This window comes from Corapipo altera, unplaced genomic scaffold, assembly GCF_003945725.1.
Source record: "Corapipo altera isolate COAL_440 unplaced genomic scaffold, ASM394572v1 75, whole genome shotgun sequence".
Lineage (NCBI taxonomy): Eukaryota > Metazoa > Chordata > Aves > Passeriformes > Pipridae > Corapipo > Corapipo altera.
The window spans coordinates 11,410,827-11,436,145 of record NW_020884887.1 but is presented as its reverse complement, the minus strand read 5'-3'; the positions used below and the strand labels follow the sequence as shown (position 1 = coordinate 11,436,145).

General features: G+C 42.3%; 1 protein-coding gene across 1 annotated transcript in view; it reads right to left on the bottom strand.

Moving 5' to 3' along the window:
* ADAMTS2 (ADAM metallopeptidase with thrombospondin type 1 motif 2) overlaps positions 1 to 18,889 on the bottom strand; it is a 170,705-nt gene extending 151,816 nt beyond the window's left edge. The window contains exons 1-2 of the mRNA XM_027643112.1: positions 18,802 to 18,889; positions 17,506 to 17,867 (exon numbers count right to left, since the gene is read on the bottom strand). Coding sequence (XP_027498913.1) covers positions 17,506 to 17,867; positions 18,802 to 18,889 — 450 coding nt within the window. The remainder of the gene's footprint in view (positions 1 to 17,505; positions 17,868 to 18,801) is intronic.
* Positions 18,890 to 25,319: the final 6,430 nt, after the last annotated feature.

Here is a 25,319-nt window from a genome sequence, read left to right as displayed (position 1 = left end):
ACACAGTCCAGCTTCAGAAGCAGGTGCACCTGAGAAAAGTCAGAGAGACAGCCCAAAACCACACAGTGCAGAAAATCAGACACAGAACCCACAGACAAACAGTCCTAGGGGAAAACCTAGACTTTGAGTTAGTTGTTGAACTTGGAGCTGGGAGCAGGAATCTGTGTCCTGTTTTTTGATTTGAGCTCAGTGAGAACTCAAAGAACTTCCTTATTCTTTGTAAACAAGCAGGAGGTATGAAGAATATCTGATTCCGTCACCTTGCCCTAACTCCAACTATCTGCAAGAATCCAGCTTTTGGTAAATCTAACTCATGTCCAAAGGTAGCAGAACATGCAAATGTTATATAGTTTAAAATGTCATATGTTGATGCCGTCAAGTTCAAGACATAAGAAGAGGTTGCTATGGAAACACACGTTATATTGCCTGGAACATAAGGCAACATTTTACATTAAAAATGATTAAAAAAAAAAAACACCTTGGACCAACAAAGTAGTTGGTTGCCAAATTAGGTTTTTGGAGGAGAAAAATTAGTTTATTATTTGTTCTCAGACAGAAATATTTTCATTAAGAAACAATGAAGCTAAATGTGATGAAAGCATTTGCATTGTATTTTGGATTGTTTCCCTTGCCTCAGAACAAAAAGTAATTTGATATTGGAAGACTTTCCTCTGTGCTTCATATACAGCAAATCCATCTCTATATTCCCATGTGGTGGAGTCCCCATGTAATTTTGTTTTTATGATTAATGAAATCACTTTAATGAGTAGTCATGTTCTTTGAAGGGTTAATCCTTTAACTCTTCCGTAACTTTACTTATCTGTGTATCCACATTGGCCAATGGAACTAATATAGGAACAGAACTGATCACAGATGAGCATCCTTGGACAGTCAGGCATCTCTCAGTTGCTTCATAAACCCTGGTTTATAACCTGTCATTGTTGCAAGGTAACTCCTGCCCTTCTGGGGTATCACAATGCAGTGGCATCCTTCAATGCCAATCTCTTCTGCTTCATTCCACTGCCATCCCAAAAAGCACAAGAACAATTCTGAATTCCCCAAACAACAGTTTTACTCTGCAGGCTTCATCAAAAGCCTGATTCTAAAACACAATTCCTACACACCCATCTCCTCAAAAGAAAAAAAATTTCTACTTAGTCTTTCTTACATAAAACATAAAACCAGGGGTTTTTTTTCTGGAAACCTTCTACTAAGTACCCACTGGATTTGAAAGAGAAGATATGTAAAAAGGGGAGATGAGGTTCTAGTTCAGACACTTTCTTTTTGGAAGCTCAGACAAACATTTAAGCCGCTGAGCCTGAGACTGATTCTTTCATCCTTTCCTGTTTTGAGTGTTCTAGGAAATTCTGGTTTTACTAGAGCATTTATTTGCTTGGGATTTTTGACTATCACAAAAGTGACAAATCTACAAATCAACTTAAGTTACTCTCCAGTCTGCAGCTGCAGCTGACAAGACCTTCTTGATTTTTGCAAGTAGAAAGTCAAGATATGCTTACAAACACAGAAGACAGTGTCACAGTATCACCATGGCACAAGCAACATTTTTTCTTGATAACTTTAGTAAAAATCCAAACCAAATTGCAAGCATTATTTATTTATAAATACCTGGGTAGTGAAGGTGGGAAAAGCTCTTTTTTGCTAAGTTAAAGAGAGAGGATGCTCAGTAGGTACTAGTAAACCTGAAGACAAGCTTGTGAAATGGAAATAACCTTGTGAACTGGCTTAAGAGCACTAACCTTCAGTAAATGCATCAGCAGGCAAACAATGCCACAAGTTGTTTTTAGAAAATGTCTCATTTAGGGTTGTATTGTCAAAGAAGCCTAAGGAGAACTGACATCCAAATACAAACAGGCACCTCGTGTCCCCAAAACCTCAGCTTACATGGTTACAGTTAAATCCCAGTACATCCAACTTGTTTAAAAGGCAGGGGGTTCTCCAGCCATCACCCTGTGATAAGGAAACTCCTGTGAATGCTGTTTGTGAGTGCTGCCCTCGCTGTCTCAACAGTGCTGTAGGCTACTGGATTCAAGGGCCACTGCTGCCGCCCAGGCAAAATGGGTCACAGCAAAGGGAACAAGGAACAGCATTTCAGGGTTTTAAATGCCAGATCCTTTTAACATCCATCCAGCAGCACATATAAATTCATTTATTACTGTATTTTTAAGCTGTCTGTATGTGATTGATTCTGTGGCTAGTTCCAGAACAGCCTTCTTTAATTTTATTTTCTTTTTTAACGCAACCTACTTTTTATGCAGATCTTCCAGATACAGGGCATATTAGCTTTCCCCTTACCTTCTACTTATATCAGTAGCTGAAAGCTGCCTCTCTTTTCTTTGGAACATAGAAACTCTATATTCCTTAAGAATCTTACAAGAATAGTTAAGCAAAGTAAGTGTAAATTATTACTACCCAGTTTCAATATTGTTCAAAGCATCTCTTTCTTCTATCACACCTCTCTTCCCATTTTTTTTCTTATTATTACCTTCATTGAATAAATGTGTCTATGAAAACCTCTAAACAGGCAGTAAAAATGTAAGGATCTTTTACATTCAGTTCTCTTAAAAATCCACAGTGCATCTGTGTCAGAAGGACTGAGGCAGAGAAATATGGAAAAGCTCATCTGTAAAGATATTGAGACTTTGGCTGCAGTTCACTCAACTTCACAGGGTTCATCACAACAGTATTTGGCTCTCCTCTCTTCTGTTTTCTTCACTACTAATGGATACTTTACTATTTAATTAGTGCAGCATGATCCAAATCCCATCAAAGTCAATAAAACTCTTTTCATTTTTGTTAACGGGCTTTGGACCAACTCCTGATTTAATACCAGAATCAAATAAAACACCCTTAGGAAAAGAACAGATACACCACGCTTACACTTTAAAGTACAATCTTAAAACCTTCCTAAGGTTTTTACTCTCTTTAAAGTAAGTCTCATTACTGAACATCTTACAAAAACAGCTGGACAGCCCTTTTTTTGCCAGTCTGATTAAAGTGTCAGAAGGAATCTAAACGTATGCACTCCTTTGCTGTGAAAAACCTTCCCACGATTAGAACAGCAGAAGGTCACACCTTCCTGAAAACTACTCCTGGGGCTCCTGTGCTCCTCCCCATGAAGGTTCCACTGTGGGAGGACAGACTTGGCAATACAACTGTATTTAAAAGGTCTTGCCCCCAAACACTTGTTCTTTCTCTTACACCACCATAGTCATGCCAACAAAGGATCTGTTGGGCTGTTCTACAAAAAACTTCACCAAATCAATTCACCCATCAAAGTTTTTGGCCAGACAACATCCACACCTGACCAAGTGGCATCAGGACAGTCCATGCCCAGTTCAGGAAAGCTCTGTTCAGTGGAGCAGTCAGTATTACATGTGTCACAGCTGAACCTCCATAACCACTTAATCAAATCAGCAGGAGAGAGCAAATGCTATTTTTGTTGTACAGAGTAGAGAAGAGGCTTTCTGCTCTTAGACTATACCCTACTCACTGCAAAAATTAATGAACCACAAAGCAAGCAAAATGACACTATGTAAACAGGGAAATTAAACTTTCTCCTGATACTTTTGACCCATTTTGGCAATACCAAGCAAGCCACACAAAGCCACCACATCATTTCTTGCATAGCAGCTTGCTTTAATTGACTGACACTTTAAACATCAAAGCTTTGTGTAAAATTTGACCACATTCAGAAATCACATCCCACCAGTGCTGACTCAGCAACAGAGCCACAGAATACTTTCTTAAATTCCCAAAAGCCCATACAAATGAACCAAACCTGTGCTGTTGCTTTCAATGTGGTTTTTTTATTTCACACTAGTCCAGACTGACAGCGCAGTAGGGTGAGAGAAAACTTTCCTAGAAAACAACTTTGGCGGAACAATAAGAGAGAAGGAAGAAAACTCAAGGTGAGGATGAGAGGTGCTTCAATCCCTTCTGGGCTGGAGCTGTGACCCTTCCCATGAAATCAATCACAGCAGCTCTGGAGGGGACTGTCCTGCAGCACACAGGATGCATTGGTGGTGCGTGAATGTGTCTCCAGCTCTCTGCTCCCATCTGCCCAGTGCCCCCGGGCAGCCCTGACTCACCTTGGAGTGCCACATGGACTGGTTTGGGAGATGCAAGAATTTTCATATGCTCTCAAATCGAGCCAGTATTCCAGCCCTGCCCTGCAGACTAGCAATGAGGATAAATGGGGACATCACTTTTTTCTTCATTCTCCCTTTTGGAGGTCCTCATTAAAGGAGAACATTCACTGAACAAGGATTCTGTTATGAATTGCCAGGAAACACAGTGTTTTCTGTTCATTCCTGCTGCATGGGCTACTCACAATCTATTCTTATCACCTCAGCACTGCAGTGGCAGGGCTCAGCATCTTGCCCTGCTAACGCTGATCAGAAGGCTCTAACTACTCTTTCCTTTTGGTCTTTTTTCTGACCCATTCCATCCTCTCCCCCAAATCCCACACAGAGACAGTCATCTCGCCGCTTTGAACACTACGCTTCTCCACAGGAACCAGGGTACCTTTTTTCCCCAGTGAAGGAAGTCTTTCCAGTTCGTGAAAGGGAGAGTAGAACTGCCCACCAGCCGAGCAGCAGCATGTGGGGAGGGAGGCAGACTTTCTTAAAACCTGCCACCTTGGAATTCGAACTTTTAAATTCAAAAATTTAACTGTGGTGGAACAAACCCACCACCTCTGGGCAGCAGTTTCAAAGATGGGCATTTGCTCCACATTCCTCGGCAAAGGAGGGACGCTGACAAGGTCCCTGGCTCTGTGAAGGTGAGGAGTGAGAACCTAAAGGCTCAGCCATCGCCTAGAACCAGCTTCAGGAAGGACATGATCACAAGGTGAAAGCTGCCTCCAACATAGACTAGAAAACACAAGTATTAGGGCTAATCTAGCCAGTGCACTGTGAGATATAGAGGATTAGATTTGACCTGATAGGTCTCTGACGTCAGTGAAAAGTGGTCTTAATATAAACAAACATAAAATGAAAAGAGAAAAAACCCAACTCTTTCCCACAGTGGGACAGCTAGAATCTACCATAGAACTTGCAAGCAGTGATTCAATATTCCAAAATTATATCCTTGGGTTAAAGACTGCATGGAGTTCATTCTGGAAGTGCACTACAAAAGCATCACCTAGACACAAATATTTCTTAAACCCACAAGTCAAAGTAAACACCTCTTTGAATCACCTCAAAGAAACACAAAATTGCCAGAGGAAGTTAAACCCTTCAAACACCTAAGTATATCCATCACAGATGAATTTCATACTAATACGATATTTATTCAACAGTTTTGCTAGTCTTGTCATGATTTCTACAGGCTTGCATAATAACATGGAAATGTCACAAAAATTACGTCAGAATGACAATTCAGAGACAAGGAGCCACGAGGCCTCAGTGAGCCCACATTTTGTGTGAAAACAAGCAGTGCCCACAGCTGTGTCTTTAACCCGTCTGCCCATTCAAGACCAAGGACCCAGACAACCTTCAAAGATCCTCCTCTTCCAATGCATTTTGCCATTTCCAAGTATGTTAACAAATCCTAAATGCATTACTCAAAGAAATCTCACGTTCATAGCACGTACACATTCGCAGATCTTGAGTGTCCTGCTGCCTCCCAAAAACGAGCATATCTCTTCTCAGACCGTGGAAGCCTGAAATCCAGACAGTCAGAGGAGGGCATGTCACCAGGAGAGTGTGAAAACATCTAATTACATAAGGCCAGGTCCTCAGCTAATACAAAGTGACAGAGCTCCCAGAAATCCGTGGAGACACGATGATGCAGCTTAACAGAGGTTTGGTTCATTATAATTGAATGGACCCAACTTCTAACTTTCCCATCTAGTGACAGATTGTTGGAATCCTGACCACCAGAATCCCAGAGCGCAATGGGGAGTTGAAAGGAGGTTGCATCAGGGAAAGTAAACTCCAGTTTGGCTGAAAGCATATTTATGATCCAGGAGTTTCAATTAGCTGTTGCTGAGTTATCACATAAGTCTGTTGAACAGATGTGCACTTAGGGTTTTTCTCATGTTATTCTCTCTCCTGATTTGTTGTTTGTTTTGGATTTTTTGTTAGTAGGGTTGGTTGGTGTTTGGTTGTTTGGTTTTTTTGCAAGTAATGCTAATTTTGTTGAGGTCAGAACTAACATCTTAGGTAGAGAAAGCTCTTCCCACCACCACGCCTCTAGCAGTGCAGAACCAAAGAGGGGCAGCCTCAGAAAGCAGGAAAATCTTCCTCTTTCTGGCCCAAACTTCATAGGGAGAAGGACACAGAAGAGCTGTCAGAATGAGCCTGCAAATTCAAGGCAGCTGGAATTGCCTCATCTTCCTGGCATGGACTGAGGGAAGGGTTTTTCCTGATCCCTCCCCCTTGCTTAATGCATCACCTCTTCTGTGGTGGGGATGTGGTGTGAGGCAGAAGGGGAAGAAGGTTTAGCAGAGCTATTTCAGGTTTAGAAGCACAGTTCTGTCCTGTTCCATCCAGCACACGGGATATAAACAGCCATGGGAAAAGCTGCCCTTGAGCCTCTCGTGCTCACCTCCCTCACCACCACCGCTGCACCAGGGGACAGAGAACAAGGTGAAAGACAAGGTTATGATGTGGAATACTTCATGGCCTGCTTTTTGTCCCAAATTCTTTGCTAATCAACCTGCCCAAACAAAGCCAAATGGAGCCAGTGAAACTAAACACATTCAGTTCAGCAGATTTGGAACAAGTCCAAAGATCAGCTACTTGCCATAGGACCTCCCTGGCCTTTATGTAAAATGATGCTGGATCATGACACAAACACTGACAGAGATCTATTTTTTTTTCTGTGTGATTTTCTGTTTAGATAAATACAAAATTATACTATATTTTCATAGGTTCAGCATTTTTATTCTATTTTGTAAGATGTGTTTGATTACTGTTGGCCTTAATTGACTGCAGTGAAGTAAGCACTTTATTTTCATAGCAAATTCATTACCCTTTCCTATTGAGGAGTATAAATTAATTCAAGACATCTTGTAAATTGTCTTGTCTTTCTTTGCTTGTCTATTATTTATCCAGACTGAGTTTCATATTCTTCTTTCAGAGTAGTAAATCATCCTGTGATTAATCCCATTTTTACACTTGTTGCTTTATGTCAGCCTTAATGTGCTGTAACTTTGCAAACAAATTTAATTTTGACAGACACCTCTTAGCACTTATTTGGGAATTAAATATTTTGGTTTATTGGTGAATAGTGGATTTGCCATTTTTACAATGAAACCTAAATCTATTAGGAAATTCTGATTTCAAGCTTGGTTATAAACCTGAAACCAATCCACATTCATCCCTAGAACTTCTTCATCCCTGAGCTCCTTAGTGGTATTGAACTGAAGCAGTATAAAATTTCTGCTTCTGGGCTTTGGGGAGGGTTTTTGTTCCCAGTAGGTAAAAGATTGTGACTTTAGGTAGGTTAACACTGCTCTACAGAGAGGTGTTTTGAAAAGCTTGAAAGAAATAATTTTATTTAGATATTATTTTAGGTATAGAAAAGAATTTTTAGACATTTTCAGCTTTGCAAGTTTCAGAGCCTGTCAGCTTCCAATATAGCTCCTGTCACGTGAGAGAGGGTTGGCACGTGGAAGACTCTTGGCCCAGCTCAGCTGTCTTCATCATCGGGTAGTGATTTATTTCTCAAAGACTGTTTCTTAAATACATTCTGGTTTGCAGAACGCTTTCCAAACAACATCTCTCACATTCCTTCCACAGCTCCTCTGCTTGGAGAAAGAAAGAAGCCTAGCAATTCTAACACTCTGAAAAATGAAGGGGTATATTCCTCTGCATGTGAGTTACATGAACATGATTTACCCAAAAGCCATGACTTAAAACAAATAAAACCACTATCAAAACAGTAACCACAGCCTGTGCTGCCACCTATCCTTGGTTATCTCTGTGTTTTCTGCAGATTCTTTTTCCAAACTACAGGTTCTGTCCTGTTTGCCCTTCAAGTGATGTAATGGCCACGGACACTGGCCCTTGTACTAGACTTGAGAGACACACATTTCACCAAGAGAGAACATGTAAGGTGCATCTGCTTAGGGTAGGTAGTTCTGTCTTTTGCATATAGGGCAAATATCAGACAAATTAGAATCACAGAATCACAGAATTGTTTAGGTTGGAAAAGACCTGGAAGATCCTTAAAATTTAGGACCCTAAAAATTTAGCAAGTCTTCAGAGTAAAATCCATGCTTTCCCCTATTCCCTTCTAAATTCTATCATTTTACTGTATTCATAAGAAAATGTAAATGGTTTATTACTATTCTTAGCTCTTGAAATAGTTTTACTCCCGGGAAAATAAGCCTTTCTTTCCTGTTGGACTCCACATATTATTTTTACTTTCTCCGTCCTGTACTGTACAATACTCATTATATCATGCCAAAAAAAGCACATGTTCAGAAACACAACTTGAAAAAGAAATCCCTCCTACAAATTCTGCAAGAGTAGCCCTGACTCTGCAGTCCCCATCCTGGGTGTGCAGTGAAGGTGCCTCTGGATGGGTTTGCCTAAGGGGGCTGATACAAGCCCAGAGCTCCACTGGACGTGCTGGAAGATGCTCCTGCAGCCCAGCAGCCCACAGGGCACAGAAGGAGGAGGCAGGTATGGAAAAAGGACTACCCAGAAGAGAGGGAAGCAAGCACAACATGAGGCTGAGATATCTGCACTCAGGGCTCCTGTAAAATGTGCTGTATCATTCACAAAATCCAATCCCTCCTGCCATTTCATGGACTGCTCCTTGTCAGTACTGTAAGTGATGGGGTAAAAGAAAAGGGGTCAGGAAGAGCTGCTGGACAGCCTGCTCATTAGCCAGCCTGCTCATTAGCCAGGCTGCTCATTAGCCACGTATGTTCTTCTCCCCACATGTCCACTTCATTATTCTTACAATGGTAGTAAATCAGAAAACACATTAATAAAGGCTTAAAGATTCAGGGCCTATATCAAGATGTGGCTCTGTGTTATCCTAAAACCTCCAAAAAAACAGTTGAAATGTTGGCCATATGCCAGGTGTTTCCTTCCAGTTTTCTTGCTTCAAAAAACTGTGGAAATCGTTCACCTTCTTTAAAGGGCAATAACAGCAGCTACCTATAGTCAACACACCTAGTGAAGAGAAATTACTTAAATGCATAGTTTTATCTAGTTACAGGTAAAAGGAGATGTTCTTATCCACAAAGTTACCAGTGATGTCCACTGACTCTCTTGTTACAGGATTAGTAGACTTCACGCTTAATTTCAGCGGAAAATAGATTGTAATTTGTCCCCTGAGATCCACTGGGCTAGAGGTTAAATGCTGAGAAAAATTGGTCTGACTATATAATGAAATTCAAACACGGAGGTGGCAACTACAGGAAAAGTTAAAGGGAATGACAGTAGGAAAGAAGTTAAAGTAGCTTTATTTATAGCTCACCACATCAGAAGAAAAGTGAAAACATTGTACTTTGCAGGTGGAAGAGTCAGAAAGTATCAGGGACACTGGGCAGTTTCAACCTCTGAATTCTCCACAGAGAGCTGCACAACTGAAGAATTAATTGTATGCATTTATTTTGAAGATAAAGGTCACAAGTGAAGCAATAGAGAGGAAAAACATTAAATTTGACATAAACCAATACAAAGGGAATAAGAAAGAATATAAACTTTCAGGGAACACTGAAAAACTTAAACCCATGGGATACCAAGACCAGAAAGTAACAGCAAGTTGTATAAATGCTGTTCAATTTTTTCAAGGCAGAGTTTTGGGAAACAAAGAGATCAGTAGATGCAGTCCTACAAGGGGCATGAAAAAAAAGTATATAAATGAATGGTCAGGGCAGATCGTTTCTGTGGGATCAGAGAGGATGAAACGATGCTGAGGTTACCATGTCCAGCAATTGAACCTCCCCCACTTGAGGGGCAGCCAGCCCACATAACCCACACCAGTGGACAAACTCTCTCAGAAGTGCACACAAGACACACACAAGGTGGTAAGAGAAACTCATCTGTACTGTAAAATGACACCTTCAAAACAACATACTTGGGATGATTTTTACTGGCCTGGTGATTTTTGAGACTTCAAGAAAGAGAACTGGCATCTCTGCCTTTTCCTTGAGGGAAACTCTGACTTTAAAACACCTACTTTAAACAGAAAACAGTTACCTAGAAGAAAAAGCAAAAACATTAGTGCTGAGATTCACACTTATGACACTGAGAACTCCAGATCTGAAGAAAGTACCAGACGTTTTGAGACCTGGGAATAACTCGGATCTGTGACAGAAGCTGTGATTTAGATATGAGGAAGCAAAATGCTCTTCTGCACTTGAAGAGGACACTCTTCTTTTCAATGTTACAGTTTAATGGAACGGCGCTGAAAATAGCGTGTGAAATGTGGGCCTTTCATTTGCAGACTATTAAAACTGGGAACCCGCTGTGTCAAGACTCTGCAAACAAAGACGAATTTAAAACACACACAGATAAAGGGGCTAAAGAAACCAGATGTGATCTGTTAAAGAACTTACTGAAACTTCGGAAGAAAGAAAGCAATAAAGGGAGAGGGTGATCCGAAAAGGAGGGTGTGTACATCAGAACTGTTCACAGGAAGTAAATGTAGGTTGTGCAACCCCTACAGGAGGCTGAAGACCTGCTCCCCGGTTCTGTTTTAATCAGACCCAGCATGAGAAATGTCCTAGTGTGCAATTAAGTAATGGCATGACCTGCTTACAAAGCCACAGTCGCCATTAATAAAAAGTGCTCAGAAGCAGGTCGAATAAAATACTACTGTCATCTGTGGAGAAAAGGTCCTGCTCCATGCAACTGCTGGAATCCTGGTTGATCCAAAAAAGTATTTTTCAACCTTCTGCAGCAGACAGTAAACAGGTAACTAACTCGAAATGTGGGAATGCCTTGCCGTTTGCAAGAGTCTTAAGTTCTCAGAGAACGCTGGAACACCTCACCACACAACAAGAGAGCTGGTACCTAAGTAAGCCAATAGCACGTTTCAAAGGACACACCTTTGGAAACTGAGGAGGGACAGACTTCTCAAAATAGATGTTCTGCTTACCCCAGAAATTAATTATGACCTTAACAAAATTAGTTCCTATATTTGGATGTTTCAAGATGGAAAGCAGAAGAAGCCATTAGGAACATTTTCTTGGACGTACATAGTTTAATATTCTGGTTGGAAAACAACAGAATAGATACTACTACAATGAGGACAATGCAACAGAAGGTCAAATAGGACATAAGGAAATACCTATATTTTATCCAAAGGCCTACAACATACCAAAAAGATACCAGTTTTGATAGCCTGAGGAGACTCTGACCAGATGGTGTCCACCTGCATGATGTAGAAAATTACTTACTCTGCCCCCAGATAAAATGTGAGATGATCCATGCACAGAAGATGCAAAGAAAAAAAAATACTTACTGATGATAGTCTCTTTTAGGACAGCAGAGGATAATTTACTCCAGTCAGAGGCTGAATCATAGTGTTTACACTCCCTGTGTTTCAGACTGTAACTTTTAAAAGGGAAAGTCTGTGCAATTTACATAACAGAAGGGGCTGTCCAACTAGGCTGTCCAAGGAAATGCACAGTAGAAACCCAGATAATGGGTTACAAAGCAAAGTCTGTCCTGTGAAAACCTATGGACATGCTTGAGTGCTAGGCATCAAAACAGCTCCATTGCTTTCTGTCAGGCAACACAGGTCTTTCAAATTATGTGTGTAGATGGGATGTGCAGTCAGGCTCTGCTTGTGCTAGAATTTACATACGTGCTTGGCTTAGAGACCCCAGCAGAATTCAAAAGACCTTTCAAAAAGGGTTAATGGTGATTCCACTCTGATCATCTGGAGAGGAAGGACTGCTGTTTTCTTAAAAAGAATGACTTTTACATTTTGTTCCACGCTGTGTCACAGGAAATATTTGCATTTCTCCTGTCACTGCATTACAGTCCTACTCATCCAAAAGTCAAAAAAAAAAAAAAATACCACCAAAAAACCAGATGGCAACTTTGGTTTGATTTTGGTTTGATTTACAGAGAAAATGCTCCCAAATTAAGAGATTATATATACCAAATTTTAATATACTAAAAATACATGCAACATGATCACAATGTAAATGCTAAGAACTTAGCATACAAAAAATGGATTGCTGGAATTACTTGTAGCAGACATCTGTTTTAACTGTCAGACACTCAACCTGACCAGACTTTGAAGATAATATTGTGCTACCTGAAGCTCTGCTTTTTTGCTACATCACAAACCAGTGTAATCCAAAAACCAGATAAAAAAGAAACAAAACTAAATTGTAAATCCATATGAAAGCAGGAGATGGATGTCTAAAAGGAAAAATAACAGTTATATAAGCATGTTTGCCTTCTCCTGGTGTATTCACTGTGAGCAGCTCCTTCCCCCTCTTACCCAGGTAAATTACATGTTCCACCTAAGGAGAGTTATATTCAACTTTAACTTTGTGGCCTGTTCCAAGAAAGCAACTGTCAGGAAGGTATATAAAAATATAACCTTAAAAGTCACTGACTTCTAAGAGCTCAAGCTCATTCTCAAAGTGAAGAAGGACTACTACTAAGTATAGACTTCACAATGTTTTTAAATATCTTCAGGAATGCAGGGAAGGTTGCAGGAGGGAGGGGGGAAATATTCCCCCAGGAAGGAGAAAGGTGGGTATTTGACATGGGTAGCTGGAACTGCTCTTAGGAAGCACCATTGACTGACCCTGAACCTGAGCTTTTACATTTACAATTTACAAATTAGATTATATTAATACATCCCTGTAAAATAAAAACTGAAAAAAAAAATCTATTCTCTGATTTAAAATAGACAACACTATTCATACAAATAATATATAACAAATTCTTGGGACAACTGACAGACATGCACTTACATTGACAGCAGCCAAAGTACCAGCCAGTTCCTGAAGACCCGTGACTGGTTAGTAAAGCAAGTGGATCACCCCAAACCCACCCATGTCAGCCCAGAGCTACAGATATTGTTAGCATTGGGCATGAGTTGAAAAAGCACTGCTGGTGTCCCAAGCATTTCTAGAAGAAACAGCATCTGGGCAAGCAGCCAGCCATCAGGCTTCTCTCAAACAGTTTGGGAGGGTTATAACAGCACACAGTGAAGACTGAAATGCTGTAGAGCAAACCCTGCCTAGTTCACCAAATAAGAAGAAACAAGTCCATTCTATTCATAAGGTGACTATGGCTTGGTACGTCCAGACATGTAATGCTGACAGCTTATTAAGAAAACACACAATCAATGACATCTTGATAAGCTCAGTTTCTATATAACTACTTCTAATAACTTTCCATTTTAATGATAATATAGTGAAATTTTTGGACAGCTGATCTTTTAACTTTGTTTAAAAAAAGAGGATTATACTAATGAAGCAGAGCCAGGACATCACGTTTTGTTACCGAAAACGATGTTCCTTTATTTGCTTCCATGGGTGCTAGATCATACTGGCTGTTCATCCTGAAGTTGTGATCCTCAGTCTTCTAGGATCCTGTCAGTGAGTCTGACTCTGCACTGCAGCCCAATTTAATCATGTGTTCTTTGTCCATTTCAGATGTGGTGTTGATATTGTGTTTCTCCTATACCTGCTTGTGTCTAAGCTCACACATTCTAGCTCAAAAACTACAAATGTTATGAGGAGACTGGGAGAAACATCATGTCTCTGAATTTCCACAACCAAATACTGCCATCCTGTCAACCCGAAGAAGATATTTTTAGCACATCTGCCTCAAGCACTGCAGAAGTATTTACCAAAAATCAGAAATCCACATGTATAAAGAGTTTGTCTACAATAGCAGGTTCATCTGCTGAGATGAAGAAAAGGAGTTCCCGTAGTTCAGGCAATAATCTGGAAGGATTAACATAATTCTAATTTTATTTTTTTATGGCACTTTTTAGAGCCTCCAATCACTTCTCCTTCACAACCCTTGGAGAGGACAGCCAGCTCCCTTATGCTCCAACTGCATCCACAAGTAAGAATCTGGCCAAGGACCAAGAACATACTCAAAGTGCAATACCTTCCACAACAGCCTGCAGGCCACAAACAGCTGATCATGATGGTTCTGCCCACTCAGTGGAGAACTAGTTTGAAGGCTATCAGGCTGACCAAGATGATAACAAGGTGTCCAGAACATTTTTATCTGAAGTAGGAAAGCTTCCACAAAACTTTTTTTTTAATATGGTAAAAGTCACATTCAAAATTCAGAGAGCTGTTAAAAAAGTTATTGATTAGCTTCAACGTTCCAATGATTTGTAAAGACCCATTTCAGCTCTGAAAACACATCTAGATTGCACACTTCAGTTGTTCTCTTCATCTGTCTCAGATTTGATTTTTAGGTCAATAAAACCAATTTTGTCATGGACTTCTGATAGAGAAAACCATGAGTACCCAAACTAACTGTGTATCTCCTCAGTCAGGGTAACAAACCTTCATAATTTATAGTAGTTCAAAAATCCCTTCACAGAATTTACATTTTCATGTAAATGCCTTCCAACAACTTCTCATTTGGCAATACCAATTCCACCAGCCAGACTTTTCACTGACAAAGATTGGAAAATAAGGCACAGTTGGTAGTGAAGTGCAAACCAAAGGGGATGTTCAGAGGAAATAACATCAGAAGTTGGCAAGGTAGCAGATGCATTCACTGACTTAAACCAGATTCAATCAACAAAAGTTTGCAATGTAAAGATCAAAGTAGGAAACTTCAGTTCCAGTATGATTTCATCCTTGATGTCTGATGCAAAAGCTGGAAGACCACCAGAAGCATAGACAGATGTCAAACCACCTTGAAAAGCCAACACTTCAAGAAAATACTAGGAATTAAAAGAAACAAGTTTATAACAAATAACTCTAAGACTTGTCAGTTGACAACTCAGTTATCAGACAGCTCCACCATCCCTGTCTCCAGAGTAACCTGGAAAAAGAGGTGGAAATACTTGAGGTGTGTCACACTGGCCATGGTGTGTATATTGTCAGGCAACTGAAAAAAAAGTCCATAATACGGCAGAATTCCTCCACAGAAGTAAATAAACTATGTGTGAGGCAAAAACTTGATGTAGAAAACCAGTTAAGAATAACCTTGTCCATGTCTTAATTCACATCCAAAATGCCAATAAACCTGAGAAAAGCATAGAGCTCAGTGGTCTCTAAGAACATCTTGCTGGTGATACATTGCTCCAAAGATTCTTCAATATTCCTTTCAAATACAAGAAATAAAAAAGTAAATGGAGAGACAGTTAAGTGCAGTATTAACTTCAGTGGGTTACTTGCTCATTATTGCTGTCCATGGAGCAGTGGCTTTTGGAGAACCACTGGTATAATTTCTTGGAGTTTGTGTAATTCTATAGACAATCTGTTTTATATTCTTGCCCCACAAGAAAGAAAGAAACTGAGATGGAGGGAATGGGTAGAGACAGAACATAGTACCCAAGGGATTGGAGTTCAATTTGTTGTTCTACAACAGATTTACTGCACAATCTCAGGGAAATCATTACTACCAGATGCTTAAAGGTATTGAGGTAATGCTTCCTGCAGGAAGGCTTCAGTGACCTGGGCAAAAAAGTACATGTCTCTGCCCTGCAGCATTTACCTTGTAGATATACATGGAGGAAGCAGCAATCCTTTGTCAATGGTATTAGCAGAACCATAGAAGTTGTAGTGCCATGAAAGAATCAGCCTGACATCCAGATTGGAACATGGCAGCTCCCAGACCAGCTCTCCTGCTTCCTCTAATGAAACGAGAGTGCTGGGAAAAGGCAGACACACGGGCTGTGCACACAGGTTGAAAACTACAATTCTTTTGGTATCTTTCTGAATTCCAGCCAATTGTGAGTGCCATTGAATAGAGACCTGGCTTCATTTGTTTGTGTTTGAGAAATTACTTAAAAATTCAAACAGAGCAGCATTTCATAAACCCTTTGCCATTTTCATATGCAGCATGAGGTCTTGGACCTTTAGAGTCTTACCCATACTTTGGCTTTAACCCCTATTTTATCATAACTCTCTTTTCTAAATATAAGGAGTTCATACTCAGCTGAACACGAGAAGGAAGAAGGAACAAGCTCCCCCACTGCCCTTACAGTCAACACCTGTGTTGATGAGGAGAGCACAAAGCAAGCAGCTGCCACCAACAGGATCTTCCTCCACCTTTCAGCACAGATGAACAAGGAAGAAGAGTTTTGGCTCCTCCTCAGTTCTAAAAGTAAAGAGCAATTAAATTTTGAGCAAGTAAATTTTGTCTTTTACACAAAACGATCTGTGCCAAGTATGGGGAGAGCACAGAACTTCTGCCTGCCCCCCTGAGGCAGGACTGCAGGTTCACACTCTGCTTTCTGAGTGGCTCTTCTTGCTCAGTCCTGGTGCTCCTCTTGCCCTCAGCCAGCTGTCCACATCAAACAACTGCAACATTAAAACCTGCTTCTCAAAACAGGAATGCACATGGCTGAGAGAAACCGCAGAGAAGGAAAGACTAAGGGGAAAAGCATTTGATTCTCTTCCATTCTCAGGCAGCCAACATACTATCTCCATACATGTCATCTTCTTGGCACAGCAAACTAACAACTTCCTATGACTAAATAAATAGAAATACAACTGACTCCTACTGGCCCGTTATGCAGAGGCAGAATGCATTACAATTAAGCAATCTCAAAATTATGAACTCTAAAGGCTATAGAGAGGAAATATTGGCTGGATAAGCTGTTCATTATAAAAAAAATATAGCTCTTTTCTTGCTAAAGAAATTGCTGTGCAGTAATTACTGCTCAAATGACAGTATGACAGTTTAAGATGTCAGGGACAAACAGTGATAATCTCACTGCTGAACATACACTCCAGAACAGGAAGCTGCAGCAAGTTTTAAAACACACAGCCTTGCAAAATGTATCCCAGGGAGTTGTTTTGCATATAAAACTCAAACTCTTCTGCAACTTTCCATCAATCACTTGATTAGGTAATGAAACTCTCCGAGTGAAAGATCCATGAAAACAGACTCTGAATAAATTAAAATTTTCCGAGGTAAAACTATATTTTACCTATGAAACTTGTTTCCAGGGCAGTCCAGCCCATGATTTGGGATTAACTCTTCCTAACATTTCCCATTGCAGGCTGGAAGTGAGAAGTGGACAAGGATGCCGAAAACTTGCCATTTCGTCCTCTGTTTCAGAGCATCAGACACCTCAAGCAACTTTACCACAAATCACCATAAATCCTGGTTTCAGCTGCTCTGTTCCAGAGTAGCTACCTCAGAGCATGTGTTCAAACTTCTAGTGCCACTGTCTGTAAAGCAGCGCCTGGTGCAGCGCAGCTATTCCCACACAAGAGAACATTAGTTAATTTGCATTCACAGTTACCATATGAGGTGTGAGTTTCTGACAGTCCACACATTTTATATTTAAAGACTGTAGGAAATTAATATAATTATCTTTGATATAATAACAAAAGTAACTTACCAGCCCATCGCAATTGCTGATAGCCACTGAAGCATTTGGCAAGTCAGTGATATCCCCAACATAGAGGCAATTCCCATAGAGAGGTTCAATGTGAGTCTCCTCAGAGTCCTCCTGCCACTCAACTGTTGCTCCAGGGGCCACGAGCTTCGAGTTTGGCCGCAACCTGAAGTGAAACTCTCTTCCAAAAACAGTGACATTGTAAAATATTTGCTCATTTGTTACTTCATGTTCCAAGTCTTCCACTGCTCTCCTGAAACGTCCTTTTGGCGGTCCAGACACCAGGTGGGATAGGAACCTGCCCTCTGAATCGGTGCTGGTGGGGATGACAAGGCTGTACTCCTCTATATTCCTCAGAATTGAATCTTTACAGGGAGAAAGCAAGAGAGGACAAAGATACTAGAACTAAACATATCCTGATGCCGCGGGATTTTTATTCCATTATTCATTAGCACAGCAGACACTTACATAAGGCAGACGGACATTGCACCCTGTGCAGGCGCTTCGTTCACCTGCATGAAGTGTGCAGAGTTCATTCAAACTTGCCTTTTGCTCCCCAAAACACCAGACGGGAGCGTGAGCCTCCCCACCCCGGCAGGACCCCGCGATTGTGCCCTTGCAGGGAGGTCCCGCTACCCTTTGCCCGCCCACCCACCCGGGACCCCGCACCTCAGCCCACCCCGTCCGGGACCGGCTCGCCTCGGGGACTTCGGGGCTACCCGGGCTGCCAGAGTTGAAGACGAGGGCGTTGGTCCGCTTCGGCACTGCTCAGAGGGACAGGGGTAGGGGCTGGGTTTGCAGGTGGCAAGTCTGCAAAGGAAAAGGCACGTCCCTCAAACTACCCCCGGCGCGGCGGGGATGGGTCGAGCGGTGATGGGAACGCCACGGGCAGCGATCGGGAGCGGTCTCTGCGGGAACCCCGGGAGCTGTGGACGGAGGCGATGGCCGGGGCAGGAGGAGGAGGCAGACCAGCTGCCATGTGTCTCATCCCGCACGGGGAACTCCAAGCACCGCGCCCTGCCCGCCGGGGCTCGCCCGCTCCGCGGGGCAGGCAGCGGGCGGCGCGGGGCTGCGGGCGCAGCGCTGTCACCGCCGGGCGCTGCCCCGTCCCTTCTCCCGCTCCCCGTCCCCGCCTGCCCCTTGCAGGAAACAGCTGGAAACCCGGCAAAAAGTAGCCGCAGAAGAAGTTCAGGGGGAGCGGAAAGCCGCGGGGCGACGAGCCGCGACTTGGGACGGGCGGGCTGGCGGGCACCGGGGCAAAGGCGAGCAGCCCCGAGGGGCGTCCCGGCGGAGACCTACCTCTGTCCCCGGGGCGCCGCAGGGCGCCGGCGGGCAGGGCGAGCGCGCAGCAGAGCAGGACGCAGGCGATGCCCGCGGGAGGGTCCATCGCGGCGGCCCCGGCCCGAGGCGGGGGCCGGCGCCCGGGCTGCCCGCAGCCGGGGCGGGCCAAGGCGGCAGCCCCGCTCCGCGCCGCTCAGCGCTGCCCCGCGCCCCGCCGCCCGCGCATTCGCCCAGCCGCAGCCGCAGCGGCAGTGGCGGCCGCGCTCCCGGCTCGCAGCGAAGCAGAGACACCAGGAGGCGGCGGGGGTATAGTACTGGAAGCACAGGGCGTGCGGAGTGAAGTCAGGCTGATTGACAGAGGCGCTGCCACACGGCGCAGCCGGGGCCGCGGGGAGCGGGGACGGGACCGCCCGCCCCGCCGGGGCAGCCCCCGCGCCGCCCCCGCCGGGCTTCCCCGGCCGGCACCGCCCGCCGCTCCCCCGCTCCGGGACGGGGCCCGCCGGCGGGGACGGGACTAAGCAGAAGGCGTTTTTTAAGGCAAAAAAGAAACGCCCCCGCGCCGAGCTCGGGACCCCCGGGCGTTGGGGCAGCGTCTCGCTGCCGAGCCCCGAGGGCTGCTCCGTCCCGGCTCCCGGCTGTGCATCCACTGGTGGTCAAGGAACACCAGAGACAGATAAGCACCTCGGCGCGAGTTTTGTTGGAATCTTGGTTTCCAGTTGACAGCAAGGACCCAAGTGGAAAAAGTGCCATCAGCAGAGGCAAGCCACAATCAGAGATCATTATCTGATCCGATAAATTAACTCTAAGCAGCCATTTCACAAGAAAAATTGTTTGGACTATTAGCTAATAAGACTGAAATTACTTGCTGCAAAGCCATCTTATATTAAATATCTGCAATTAGAGAGATAGACCCTGAAAGTGTTTAGGAATACTATAAATAAGATATAAGAGAACATTTTTTAAAATTATATAGAAGAAGATTTTTTAAAATTATTAAAGAATCAAGAGTGGCCTTTATGGAAAAAAACAAGTTATATTTGTTTCCATATGGCCAGGATAAATGCCATATCGCTTATTCCCTTCAGATAATGTATGTATTTACTCAGCTGTTTCATTACTTGGATCATCTGCTGCTTTCACCACTTTACTCTTCAACCTTGCAGAATCCTATCAGCCCTTCTCGTGCTCCCGCTGGCCCTGCCAGCCCATGGCCTTACCTGCCACGGGCTGATTCACACTGTACCTGCATGTGTTATACCCCTCTGGAAATCCGCATGCAGTGGCTTCCTGAGGGAAGCTGGTCCTCTGCCAAGGATTTTTCCTGAGTATCCTTGACTATTCTTGCTCCTTTTTGACTAAAGGTCCAGTTATTACCTTCCACCCCTACATTATGGACACAGGTGAAAGGGATAGAAATAAAATAACAACTCACTGCCCATGATGAGGTTTTATGGACCCCAGCCCTGGTCAGTTATGGCAGCACCTGATTTCTGCTTGCTTAGTTTGATGTTCTGGTTTGGTTTTCCCACTTTTTAGGTTAAGAATAAAACAGAAAAGATTATTCTTAATAATGGAGTAGATCAATTTGTTCATTGCATTCAAACATCCCTTTACTTATCATTTCAAACGACCTCTGTTTGGGATTGCTATCTGCACCAGGCTTCTCCCTGTTCTTCCTTTTTCTGTTGGCTCATTTTTTTGTTTTCTTTTGGTTTTGAGTCCATATTGAGCAGCTTCTCTTACTTAAAATCTCGTATACTTTCATCAGTACACAGCTGGTAAAGTTCCAACTTCATTTTTATTGGACTTGTATTTTAAGCTGATGATGTGGCTTTTTTATGTTCCATCCATCCCATCCTGCTCAAATTGAAATAACTTCTGCACATAAACTTGAAAGGGAGAGGGGATGGTCCTCTATATCTGAAATCAAAGTTCTTGTTTGTACATCATGATCCAGAAAAAAACAAGGACACAGAGTAGGTTATAGAAATACAAAACAATCCAGCCAATACTTCTGCTAATTAAGATGGATTTTTACTTTTGAAAATACCGGAGGTTAGAAAACACGCTTTAATATGGATAACAGCTGTACTGCAGAGTAATGGTATAAACAAAAAGAAGCAGTAACTGCCTTCATGTAGTTTATTTCTATACAGAAACCAAGTTCTATGTGCACATTTGTTACCTTATCATACGTGGACAAAACTCTGTGGGCTTCAGGGCTTGGGGGGACTGTTTTACAACCTTCTTTAAAATGTTAAACAAAACTAAACTGAGAACAAGTGTCAAACAATGGAGCCAGATATGCTGTTGTTAAAATCTGTGCTTCCACTGAAGTTGCTGGGATAAATCCTGATCCCCCACTGAAGTCAGTGAGAGTTTTGCCATTGACTTGGGTAGAGCCAAGATTTTCTGCAATAGATTCCCAGTGCCAATTTTTAGACCAGCTGAGAATGTGCCACATGGCACAGCAATGGGCCCATTATCCTTCAGGAGGAAAAATGGATCCATGTTTGACCCTGAGAAGGTGGTCCAGAGCATACCAACCACTACAGAGCCTAGAGGAGTGAAATTCAAAAAGTTTTTACTTTTTGAATCCCTACTCTTACACCATCATAGCAGAGAAATTCAGGGAAATATCCTCATCAAAACTAGTTCTTTCCCGTTTCCTGGACTAGAACTCTTGACACAGGCAGTCGAGGTTGTGGCCTGGGTTTCCTTGGTAGGACCTTGCCATGGTTGGCTCCAGCAAGATGTTTCAATTCCTTTTAATACTAACTAGAAAAAGTTAATGTGAAATGTAAGGACTGCTGCATTACTTATAGCCCATGAACCTCTAAAGTAAGTGATGTGAATGAAGTAAGGTCATATTTATTTATTGGAATGAAGGGAGGAGGACTAGATAGTGCAACTGTGCACTACCTGAGTTTGATCTGAGGGCACGGCTGGGCTGTTGCCTGCCATGACTACAATCACACAGATGTTTGCCTTCACTGGATACAGGTATATAGAAAGGAAGAAATGGTCCTCTGTGTGTCCTGAATGAGTACCAAGGCTGAAGGAAAAGTGTTCTAGCAGCTTATGTTGAAATAACCAAAGCAGCTTTAAACAAGCTGAGGTACAAACAGCCCTGTAACTGAACCGATGAGAAGTTCAGCACAGATCGACAGAGCATTTACTTGGATTTACAGATCTTCTAGTCCTCACCAAGTCTGTGCTATCTGTTCCTGTTCCAGCTAGGGTACATCTGCAAAAACTGCAGCCAGACCTTCCCTTGGAGATGTTCTCACAACATTTAATTTTGCTTAGGAAAATGAAAAGATCCTAAGCTTAAATCTTCAACCACTGCTTTGAAGGTGTTCAAAATACCACTTATAACTGCTCATTGCAATGAGAAACCTTGCATTTGAAATTTCTAGGGAAAATCACTCTTTTCCTTACATTAGGGGAACTGTGAGGGGAGATGCTGGGCTGCAGCACTGTGCCTTCTGCTGAGGGCACATCATCACCCGAGCAGGTGACTTAGAGGCTGCTTACAGCCCTCATGACACAAAGTAGTCCAAGTTCTCAGGCTAGAGGCTCCCAGAAGGGGAGTTCTCAATCCTGACCTCCTGATGGAGAACATGGTACCTGTCTGCACAAGGACTGTGTGTTACCTGCACTGTGTTTCTCATGCAGATGGTTGTCTTTGCTCTCACCCTTAGCTGCTGTGCACACTTTGTGGCTATGCAACATTATAAAGCTTAATAAAAAAGAATTAAAATTAAAATAGGGTGCCAATTCATTTCCTTCACACTTGGCATTTCCAGGCTTCATATTGTTTGAACCCTTTTGCCATTACGTGGCACTATGATATACTACCTAGAAAAAAAAGCATGTATTTAATGCTGATTTTGAAGCAGTGCATGCTAAAGAGCAGTAATTAAAACTGGAGCAGTCCTGCCTTTCCTCCCCTTTACTCTAGCACAGTAATGAAACAATCCATCACACAAAAAATAGACCAATGTAACAATTAATAAATTACCAAATTATCAAGCTCCTGTTATTAATTTCACTTCCACTCCCTTTTTTAAAAAGTGCCAAAGAAATATTCTAAGGTAAGTAAAGTGACAATAAACTAAATTAAAGCAGTAGTACCCAGGTTAGTCACTTTGATTCCTGAAGTAAGAAATTAGGCAATAATACAAAACATTAAAATCTATAATTGGTAACTAATAAAATCCTACCTTCAACAGCAAACTGTTGATTGAACGTATAAAAGAGGGGCATGCCCTCTGCCTGCCTATCCTGAGATTTCTGAGGACCAGCTCCTCAGCCCTTCCTAGGCATTGCTCAAAGTGCCCAGATTCCTCAGGAGACTTGAATGACTCTGCCAAGCCAGGGGCAGCACAGGACATGCTACAGAACTTCAGGGCCTTAAGGAACTTGACTGACAAAAAAACCTTCAAGAGTTACACATTTTGAAGTCTGTCCCTGTTGGACTATGAGACTTCACTGTCCCTTTAGCTGTCTAAGACGCAGATGTGCAGTCCTCCAAGGTGGAACAGAGCAGCAGAGGTTCCTCCCAACCTCTATCTGTGTGTCACTGCTGGGACACCTGCAGCCTGAGGCAGTAAAAATGACAGGCCTAGAGATTAATCTGCCAGATGCTGGTCACACAGGGACCAGTTGTGGGCACATTCTTGGGTCTATACACATTGATAACACAGGTTCAAATTCCTTCTGCTCTGGCCCAGAGCTTCTGCCTGACCACAGCCTTGCACCTGAACTGTACACACGGGAGTTTGCACTCGGATCCAGGGAAGGAAGTAGCAGAACTGGGGGGATGGATCCAAGTTTCCTTCAGCACCTTCATTGTTTGGTTCAGTCACTTTGTCCTGATTTTGTGGCCCATGGTAGATGTTCCATCCTAAATCCCCTTAACATTTTCCCCTTAGTTCCCCTTCTCTGTCAGCATAACACATAAAGTTTTATTGTTACCACTTCTTTCACTAACTATCTGTATTTACCTGCTGGCATAATTGTGTTTTGATAAATAGTACAATCCCTCCCCTACATTTTCACCTTGATTCTTCCTGTGCAGATTTATTGCCTCGCTATTAATATTCCAGCCATGTGATTTATCCCAGCATGTTCCCGGAATACTTGCCTTCCCTATATAAATATTTGAATGATCTTAATTTCAACTAATTAGTACTGGGACATTTGATTTCCCTCTTGAAGAATTCTCATTTGCTACTAACCAGTTCCTTTCCATTTTATGAGATACCTATTTTGAGGGGAGAAACTAGAGACACTGAGTGAACCAAACACTTTTCAATACTGTTCTACCCTTCATTATATTGTTCGTGTTAATCTGGTGCCAAAATAACTCTCCTAAGGTCTGAAATCTCAGAAACATCAAGTACACAGGGAGTGACAATGAAGCATTCCTATCCTGCCTGTCAGCATGCTTCCATCCTGACAGAAAGACAGACCTTATTTAACATCTTATTATGCCACAAATTTGGGCAAGCCACTGAGTTCAGATCTGTGCAATTCTGGGAGACAGAATAAAAGTCTGATGGCCCTAAGATCTGTCACTCTCTGGGAAATCACTTTTCCTCTCTGCTTTACCTATAAAGAAAGTTTAGATGAACTAGGCCCTAATCAAGGGTTTGGGATTTTTTCCCCAGTGCAAATCTAGCTATACATAATTTTTCCTGAAAAATATTTAGCAAGTTTGGCTGAAATATGTTGTCTTTGGGCACCATGACTTTTTAAAAAGAGAAGGATCAACATCTTCCAGAAGAAACATTTCTGGAAGAAAAGCATGTTTCTAGTCAACATACTATTATTGTTGAGGAACAATTTTGATGGAGCAGTTTCAACCAACCATACTCACAAATTGTTCTTCTAGAAAGAAATTGTCTCAGAAGCATTTCAGCCATGCAGATTTCTTCACCCTCCAGAAAAACCACACCACTCATTTTTACTGATTCACCCACTGTTGACATTAATTGATTGTTCAGCGTAGGCATTGTTTCAGTGAGTAAAGATACATATAAAAAGAATTCTTTACAACTACTAGAAAAGCAAAAGTATTCCTTAGAACTGCCAGAAAATGTCTCTGAAATACTTATTTAAAAATCTAATTGAGTACAACCAAAAAGCAGAATTTTTCCCAAAACAGAGTTAAGAAACATGAGATTTTTTTTAAATTAGCCTTATCAAGATCTTCAGATTCAATTCTCTCTTCAAATACAGATTCAATTCTTCCCTTCAAATAAAACAAATTCTACTTTCCAGTTGCCTGTTTCACAGCTGCAACTCTGATAATAGGACATCTTAGTAATTTGTATCTTCACTGAAAACAAATACCCATTTAAAATAGATCGGGAGATCTTCCAGCTTCAGAATCATTATTTGTATATTTGTATTGAAGTAATGCCTAGAAGGCCCAGCCGAGACTGAGGTCTATTGAGTTAGTAAGACAGTGAAGAAAGTGACCTCCCTAAGTACAAAGTTCAATACAGCAGTTTGGTGAAACAAATAGA